This window comes from Lampetra fluviatilis, chromosome 8 (genome assembly GCF_964198595.1).
Source record: "Lampetra fluviatilis chromosome 8, kcLamFluv1.1, whole genome shotgun sequence".
NCBI classification, from domain to species: domain Eukaryota; kingdom Metazoa; phylum Chordata; class Hyperoartia; order Petromyzontiformes; family Petromyzontidae; genus Lampetra; species Lampetra fluviatilis.
In genome coordinates, this window is record NC_136282.1 from 16,076,229 (window position 1) to 16,084,940 (window position 8,712).

At 61.5% G+C, this 8,712-nt stretch overlaps 1 protein-coding gene across 6 annotated transcripts in view; it reads left to right on the plus strand.

Annotated features, from left to right (window-relative positions):
- Nucleotides 1-3,142, plus strand: part of LOC144933962 (xylosyl- and glucuronyltransferase LARGE1-like) — a 128,530-nt gene extending 125,388 nt beyond the window's left edge. For all 6 annotated transcript variants that reach the window (XM_078859336.1, XM_078859337.1, XM_078859339.1 and 3 more), the window contains 3 exons: nt 380-526; nt 1,170-1,365; nt 1,585-3,142. In XM_078859336.1, the coding sequence (XP_078715462.1) occupies nt 380-526; nt 1,170-1,365; nt 1,585-1,782 (541 nt within the window). In that variant the 3' untranslated portion in view covers nt 1,783-3,142. The remainder of the gene's footprint in view (nt 1-379; nt 527-1,169; nt 1,366-1,584) is intronic.
- The last annotated feature ends 5,570 nt before the right edge of the window (nt 3,143-8,712 follow it).

Below are 8,712 nucleotides of genomic sequence, written 5' to 3' on the forward strand. Positions count from 1 at the left end.
GTAGGCCTTGGTGCAATTTCCTACACTCACACAATCATGCACGCAGCCTCTTTTCCACACGCGCGCGCACTCACGCACCCACGCACGCACGCGCACTCACGCATTTGAGACTCGTTTTGCCCACTTCATAACAGGACATTTTAATAACACGATGCTGATTTTATTAACGAGATGTTAATTTTGATGAAGCGATGCTAGAGCATGAAACGAGATGCTAATTTTAAGAACAGACAATAAAGTTGCTCGCAAAGCGGTGACCGGGCGCGCCCGACCATGTGACCCTGTGACCCAGTGACCCAGTGACCATGCGACCATGTGACCGTGACCCCGTGACCTTGCGACCCTGTGACCCTTTGACCCCATCACCATGCGACCCCAGGAGGTCGATCCAGCAGCTGGACATGGCAAGCAGCAAGAAGGCGCTGATCGTGCCGGCGTTCGAGACGCTGCGCTACCGCTTCTCCTTCCCCAAGTCCAAGGCGGAGCTGCTCTCCATGCTCGACATGGGCACCCTTTACACCTTCCGGTGCGTGCGGTGCGCGCACGACGGCGCCAAGGTTGCATTTCACGACACTTAGAATTTAGTTAGCACCAACGCCGCACCAACGCTGCACCAACGCCGCACCAACGCCGCTGCGGAGGCACGGTTTGCGCCGTCCATGTCTCCCGGCGCACCACTGATGAATGCGCATGCCTTTCCCAACAAATGAGCTGCGGATAACGTCTCCATCTTGATTATCTCTCCCCGCGGGGCCAGACAAATGAATACCTCTCGTCCCAGCTTCCTACGCCGTACCGATAGGGTCCACGTCCCTCCCTCCAGGCCTCCCGCTCCTCCCTTAATCACCCACGCGGCCATGTCGTCGATTCGCGGGCCAAGCGCTCACATTTGTTTTCGGGAAACGATCGTTCGATGTTCGCGAGGGGGGGGGCGGGGGGGCACGCGGTCACGGCGCCGCGGCAACCACGCGCTGGAGGCGGGCGCCGGCGAGGAGACGATCCGTGGCGCTGCCCCCGACCCTACTCCTAGAGCCATCCCAGTCCTCGCACACGGCACGAACCTGCCACACGTGTTCTGGTTTGGCCAGGACGGTTCTGGTGGTTCCACAAAGTTCCCCCCCACCCCACAAAGCATTTGCGAGACTTTGCGGTGGTGCGCGACGGCGCAGGTACCACGTGTGGACTCGGGGCCACGCGCCCACCAACTACGCGCGCTGGCGCACGGCCACCACGCCGTACCGCGTCGAGTGGGAGGCCGACTTCGAGCCGTACGTGGTGGTGCGCAGCGACTGCCCCGAGTATGACCGCCGCTTCGTGGGCTTCGGCTGGAACAAGGTGGCGCACGTCATGGAGCTCGACGCGCAGGTGCGGTGGTGGGGGGCGGGGGTGGCAGCGAGCACCGCGCGGCACAACGCAGCACTACAAACGCACACGGCCGCCACTTGCCGCACGTTCGATTGAGAAGAAGAGACACGGACCGTCCTGCCGTAGCCGTGCCCTCTAACCCCGGATGCCTTCCGACCCCACGTGCCCTCTGACCCTGTGCATCCTGCGACCCCGCGCCGCCCCGCCCCCGCCCGGCAGGAGTACGAGTTTGTGGTGCTGCCCAACGCGTTCATGATCCACATGCCGCACGCGCCCAGCTTCGACATCGCCAAGTTCCGCTCGAGCCAGCAGTACCGTGCATGCCTCAAGACGCTCAAGGAGGAGTTCCAGCAGGACATGTCGCGCAAGTACGGCTACGCCGCCCTCAAGTACCTCACCGCCGAAAAGAACAGCTAGGAGGCGCGTGCCGTGCGGCGCCGGCGCCCGTGGCGACCGCGTCCACGGTAACGAGGCCCGCACCCGTCATCCCTGCCGCTCGGCCATGGTGATTTCAAAGCGGCCGGCGGATTTCCCGGCCACGAAGCCGGGTGCGTCGTCGGCGTTCAGCGGGGGCGGTGAGCGGCACCGTCAGCCGCTCGACCTGGCCGGCGTGCAGCCGGTGCCCAGCCGGCGCCCCCCGGTGGTTCCAGCGCGAGACCCCCGGTGGTTCCAGCGCGAGACCCCCGGTGGTTCCAGCGCGAGACCCCTTGTCGCGTAACGACCGGAGGCGTGGGCGATGCTGCAGTTGGAGTAACCGGGCCGCACGCTGCACGCCGTCACCACGGCCTCCTCCCACTCCTCACGCGTCTCGGCAACGTCTGGTCCAAGATGACTCTGCCAAGCGAGCGGCACGCCTGCTTGTGATTGGCTGCAAGAAATTTTCCTGCCCCCCCCCCCCACCAGCTCGGCTCTCTGGGGGCCACCGCCCAAGCCGCGGCGACGAAGGAGCGGTGCCTCTTGTCTCGAGACGGAGCAAGAGGCGTCGCAGGCGTCCCTGCGATGCCGAATACTTGACCCGTGTGGGGGGCACGGCCCCCCGCCCCTGACTTTGGACACTGGAGTTGTATGCGCCCTCCTCACCCCCAGTGTGCGGGATGTCCTTGCTGTTACTTTTACATCCTCGAGCTTCTGCTGAGTGGCGCCACGGCACCTACTACTGGCCACCGTTGTGGCTCTTGTGTGTGTATATACGTGCGGTACGTGTGTGCGCGTTCTTGTGTGTGTACTTACACGTGCGCGCGTGTGTGTACGTATGTGTGCGCTCGTACGTGTGTGAACGCGTGCGTGTGTGATCGCGTACGTGTGTGAACACGTGCGTTTGTGATCGCGTGCGTGTGTGAACACGTGCATGTGTGAACACGTGCGTGTGTGAACACGTGCGTGTGTTCAGCTGCTGTTGTGATGTACTAGTTGCGTGGCCGCGAGCGGCTCGCGGTGTCGGTGATGATCCGGCGCTAATTCACGCGACACGGAAACGCGACCGCATCCCGACGTGCTGACCAGCGGAACCCACTCGCCACCACTACCACGACCGCCACTGCCCCCACCACCACCATCACCACCACCATCACCACCACCATCACCACCACAGCCAACACCCAAAACTCTCGCCGCAGCACGGATCGACCTCCGGTGAGGAGCGCCGAGTGCTTTTTTGTTTCGCTTGCGCGTCCCCCTCGTGGCTCGCACCGCGCGAGTGTTTCGTGTTCTCGCGTCGAGCCCCGAGTGGCGATGTGGAACCGGGAGGGAGTGGGGGAGCGTCGGGGTCGCTCCGCTCGTGCCGAGCGTCGGCATTAAAGTCGATCGCGGTGGAGACGGAGACAGGGGAGTGGGGTGGGGGGGCGAAGTGCGGTCACGGCGAGACACGGAGAGCGGAGCGAGGAGCATGCGCCGCACTGGCCGAATTGGCACTTGCGCGGTGAGGATGAAGATGAGGGGTTCCTGGCCGGCGCTCTTTGCGCCGGCAAATATTAAACACGGAAAGGCTACCTCGTGCGCGCGACGACTTGACATGACCTGGGAGCGACTGGAACACACCCGTGACGGGAGTCGTCATCGGTGCGGTGGCCGCGCCTCCCCCCCCGGAGCGGCGCCGGCATCGCGCGCTCTGCCCAACAACGCGGCCGCGTCTCCCGCCGCTGCCGAAACCCTCGCCGCGGCGAATCGCCACGGCGCGGGCGAGGGAGGTGAGACCCCCCCCCCCCGCGTCGAGTCACCGGTTCATCACCGCCCTTGCAATTCGATTAATCGTCGCACTTTGGAGGTCGCGACGATTACATTTGTGTTTATTTTGTGAAGCCGCCGCGAGACAGAAACGAGGGGGAGAGACGGCGGCACGGCGTCGATTGTCGTACGCACAAGTTGCGCTCGCTTCGTCGCCCTGGGCGAAACGTCGACTGCAGACTCTGTTATTTCGAGATCGTTTGCATAAACCGTGCATCTCCAAGTGAACGCAGGAGAGGGTCGGGTCGGTTCGACTCACGGGGTGTCGCGACCCTCGGAGGCCGCTCGGCGTGACGTAGCACCGTTGACTCGAGATTCGCGTTCCAATTGTCTGCCCCTCCCACGCCGTAGCGATTTTATGAATTATCGTCGCGGTTCAAAGCCGCGACTCGAGGGCACCGGGGGATGTCGCTGCTACGGCAGCAGCGGCAGCAGCACGGTGCGCGTGAACTCGCGGCGGGTCTCTCGCGAGTGGCAGCGCGGCCGCCTGTCCAGTGCGGCCGGGCCCCGGTGTCCATGAGGCCCGCGCCGCCTTCTGTGCCGGTGTGGGAACAGCGGAACCTCCGATTAGCACGGCTAGCAAGATCAACTACGTACGGTGCGAAAGAAGTCCAACATACATACTCGCCGGCGGGAAGCCTCCGGTTTGGGTCGTTAGCGACGTAGCTGCCAAGCACGCAGGCGGTGCAACTGCGCCGGGAGCCACGGCCTGAATGAGGCTCAGGCGCCAGGCTACAAAGGGTCGTTCCGGTGCGTGGTTCCAATGTGTAGTCCCGGTGAGAGTGTGGTTCCGGTGAGAGAGTGGTTCCAGTGAGAGTGGTTCCAGTGAGAGAGTGGTTCCAGTGAGAGAGTGGTTCCGGTGAGAGTGTGGTTCCGGTGAGAGAGTGGTTCCAGTGAGAGAGTGGTTCCGGTGAGAGTGTGGTTCCAGTGAGAGAGTGGTTCCGGTGAGAGAGTGGTTCCGGTGAGAGTGTGGTTCCAGTGAGAGTGTGGTTCCAGTGAGAGAGTGGTTCCAGTGAGAGAGTGGTTCCGGTGAAAGAGTGGTTCCAGTGAGAGAGTGGTTCCAGTGAGAGAGTGGTTCCAGTGAGAGAGTGGTTCCGGTGAGAGAGTGGTTCCAGTGAGAGTGTGGTTCCAGTGAGAGTGTGGTTCCAGTGAGAGAGTGGTTCCGGTGAGAGAGTGGTTCCGGTGAGAGTGTGGTTCCGGTGAGAGTGTGGTTCCAGTGAGAGAGTGGTTCCGGTGGGAGTGTGGTTCCGGTGAGAGAGTGGTTCCGGTGAGAGAGTGGTTCCGGTGAGAGTGTGGTTCCGGTGAGAGAGTGGTTCCAGTGAGAGTGGTTCCGGTGAGAGTGTGGTTCCGGTGAGAGAGTGGTTCCAGTGAGAGTGGTTCCGGTGAGAGTGTGGTTCCGGTGAGAGAGTGGTTCCGGTGAGAGTGTGGTTCCGGTGAGAGTGTGGTTCCAGTGAGAGAGTGGTTCCGGTGAGAGTGTGGTTCCGGTGAGAGTGTGGTTCCGGTGAGAGAGTGGTTCCAGTGAGAGTGGTTCCGGTGAGAGTGTGGTTCCGGTGAGAGAGTGGTTCCAGTGAGAGTGGTTCCGGTGAGAGTGTGGTTCCGGTGAGAGTGTGGTTCCAGTGAGAGAGTGGTTCCAGATAGAGTGTGGTTCCGGTGAGAGAGTGGTTCCGGTGAGAGAGTGGTTCCGGTGAGAGTGTGGTTCCGGTGAGAGAGTGGTTCCAGTGAGAGAGTGGTTCCAGAGAGAGTGTGGTTCCGGTGAGAGAGTGGTTCCAGTGAGAGTGTGGTTCCGGTGAGAGAGTGGTTCCGGTGAGAGTGTGGTTCCGGTGAGAGTGTGGTTCCGGTGAGAGAGTGGTTCTGGTGAGAGTGTGGTTCCGGTGAGAGTGTGGTTCCGGTGAGAGAGTGGTTCCGGTGAGAGAGTGGTTCCAGAGAGAGTGTGGTTCCGGTGAGAGAGTGGTTCCAGTGAGAGTGTGGTTCCAGTGAGAGAGTGGTTCCGGTGAGAGAGTGGTTCCGGTGAGAGTGTGGTTCCGGTGAGAGTGTGGTTCCGGTGAGAGAGTGGTTCCAGTGAGAGAGTGGTTCCAGTGAGAGAGTGGTTCCGGTGAGAGTGTGGTTCCGGTGAGAGTGTGGTTCCAGTGAGAGAGTGGTTCCAGTGAGAGAGTGGTTCCGGTGAGAGTGTGGTTCCGGTGAGAGAGTGGTTCCAGAGAGAGTGTGGTTCCGGTGAGAGTGTGGTTCCGGTGAGAGAGTGGTTCCAGTGAGAGAGTGGTTCCAGTCTGTGTTTCTGGGTACGTGGTGCTGGTGGATGGTTCTGGTCTGAGGTGCAGGTTCTGTTGCTTGGGTCGGGTGCTTGGTTCCGATGTGTGATTCCAGCGGAAGGTGTTGGCCTGCGGTTCCGGTGCGTGCTTCGCTGCGGCGTAAGCTTGCCGGTGGTGCCGCGAGTCGCGGCTCCCGCCGAGATGCCGCAGGAGAGAGGCCACTGCATGCGACTCGCTGCTGCTGCTGCTGCTTCCGACTCCGGGACTCGGGCGACGTTGAGGCTTCGGCCCGGACACTGAGGGGGCACGGCCCCCTCGCGACCCCAAGGCCCTGCGCCTTCCCCCCTCCTCGCCGCGATGCGGGGGCTACGGGGAGGTCTGCGGAGCGTCGTGCCGCTCTCCCCGTGGCCCACCAACCCTCGTTATGTTGCTATCGAGGTTTTCTTTTCCTTGCAAGTAGCCGTGTGTGTTGCACGGCTGTGAGGTGTAGTATCTGATGATGATGGTGGTGGTGGTAATAATGCTGCTGATGCCCATGATAGAGGTTATGATGACGATCCGGTACACACAGTCGGCATGGCCATGCTGTGCAAGCGTTGATGCACGAATCGCCACGCGTGTGGGCGTGCGCTCCACGTGGGGTCCCGCACGCGTGACGCAGTTCTCAGAGAAGAAACCCGCCCAGAGAGCGACAGAGAGAGACCCCCAGAGAGGTCTTGGATAGACGCCCAGAGGGACAGAGTTTCGTTGATCCTGAACCTGCATCCGTGCCTGCGGGCCCCTGGTCAGCTCACCGCTGCCAGCAGACAAACACACCGAGAGAAGGTTCCGCGTTTAAAGTGTGTTGCCTGGTTAACACTAAAGACCGCCAGGATAGGAGCCTCATGTGCAAGAGCTACTTGGGTTACTGAAGTGACAGGAGCAAAAACGGAAGTTGCGCCGATAACGCAAATGGAAATCGGTTCAAAAAACAACTGCACACAAACAATAACAAACGTTGAAATATTGCACGTCAACAAACACGCGTCATGGAATCCCGAGGGGGTTGTCGCGGATGAAGAGCGCCCCGGGAGGGAGGAAGCCTCGCAGGCAGGAGCCCTCCCAGACCGACACACACAGACACACACACACAGACCAACACAGACCAATACAGACCAACACACACAGACTGACACACACACACATACCAACACACACACAGAGACACACACACACAGACCAACACAGACACACAGACCAATACAGACGCACACACAGACCAACACACACAGACACACACAGACCAACACACACAGACACACACAGAGCAACACAGACGCACACACAGACCAACACACACACAGACTGACACACAGACTGACATACACACACAGACTGACACACACAGACTGACACACACAGACACACACAGACCGACACACAAAGAGTGGCGCTTGGACCGACACACACAGGATGGCGCTCAGGCTGAGAGTTTGGAGGGGGAGAGGCGGCGTTGGAAATAATAACCGGAGAGAAGAGCCACATGTAAATTCCACCATCCTCGTCCCCGGACCGTGGAGTGACCTCGCAGCCCGTGGAGTGAGGCTTGCGATGGCGATGATTTGGAGATCCCTGCGTGTGTCCGGCTCGCTGCCAAGGCTGGACGGCGGTGGTGGCGCCGCTGCGTCGTGGCGAGACGACGTCTCGATGTGGTGTGCCGGGTGCGGACACATCTTTTTTCAGGGCGCCGACGTCGGGAGAGCGACTCGGCTGCAACGAAGCCCCGTGTTTATTATTAATTCTTGTAATGTGCAAATTAATATATAATATTTATATCGGAGAGACCCTGTGAGAGCCGAATGCGACGGGTGGAGGTGTGAGTCGGGGGGGGGGCTTTCCCTTGCGTCACAGAGTCAGGGGGTGCGGGGGGGGTCCCCCCAGAGAGAGCGGCTGGATGAGCAGGGAGGGGTCCCCAGGACGACTTCCATCTCCCCTCGAATCGGGGGCCAGCGAGGCGCCGATCCCGACCGGGACAGGTGCGAGGGCAAAGCCGCCGCGCGGTGTGTGGGTTCGGGCTCATGCCGCGTCTCTCGCGGTCACGTCACGCGACGTTGTTTGTGGATATTCGCGATGGGTTGTGCTTGTGCTGCGGATGGGCGCGCCTCCGTCGTAGACGTCGGAAATGTTCACCGCCGGTTCAGGGCTGGCACGGGAGGAGAGCGCCGGCCCTCACGGCGGTGAGGAATGGTTCGTCCCACGCACGGCGTGTGCCTCTGTCGGCGAACTGGTGCAGTGGGATTGTACCTCTCCCTCTTGGGGGGCGTGCGTGAACCCGCGTGCACAGAATGTACGAACACTCCTTGGCAGAGTGTGCGGAGCGTGTAAGTCGTTGGAATGTGCTACTGTCTCTGGAGGGATGTGCCGAACTTCTGTGGCGTCAGAATGTTCCACTCTCTCAGCGGGGGGGGGGGGGGTGCACAGCTCGTCATTATTGATCAGCAGCGACCTTTGTCTCCACGCTGGGCGGGCGGGTGGCCGTCACATCGTCGTCGTGACGGCATCGCTCTCGTCGGCCGCGTGGGAGCTCCGGACTCCGATCCCCCCCCCCCCTCTTGTGTGGTTGTGTCCACCCCCACCCTCTTGTGTGGTTGTGTCCCCCCCCCCACCCCCCACCCTCTTGTGTGGTTGTGTCCCCCCCCCTCTTGTGTGGTTGTGTCCCCCCCCCTCTTGTGTGGTTGTGTCCCCCCCCACCCCCCACACTCTTGTGTGGTTGTGTCCCCCCCCCTCTTGTGTGGTTGTGTCCCCCCCCCTCTTGTGTGGTTGTGTCCCACCCCACCCCCCCCCCCTCGTGTGTGGTTGTGTCCCCCCCCACCCCCCCCCCTCTTGTGTGGTTGTGTCC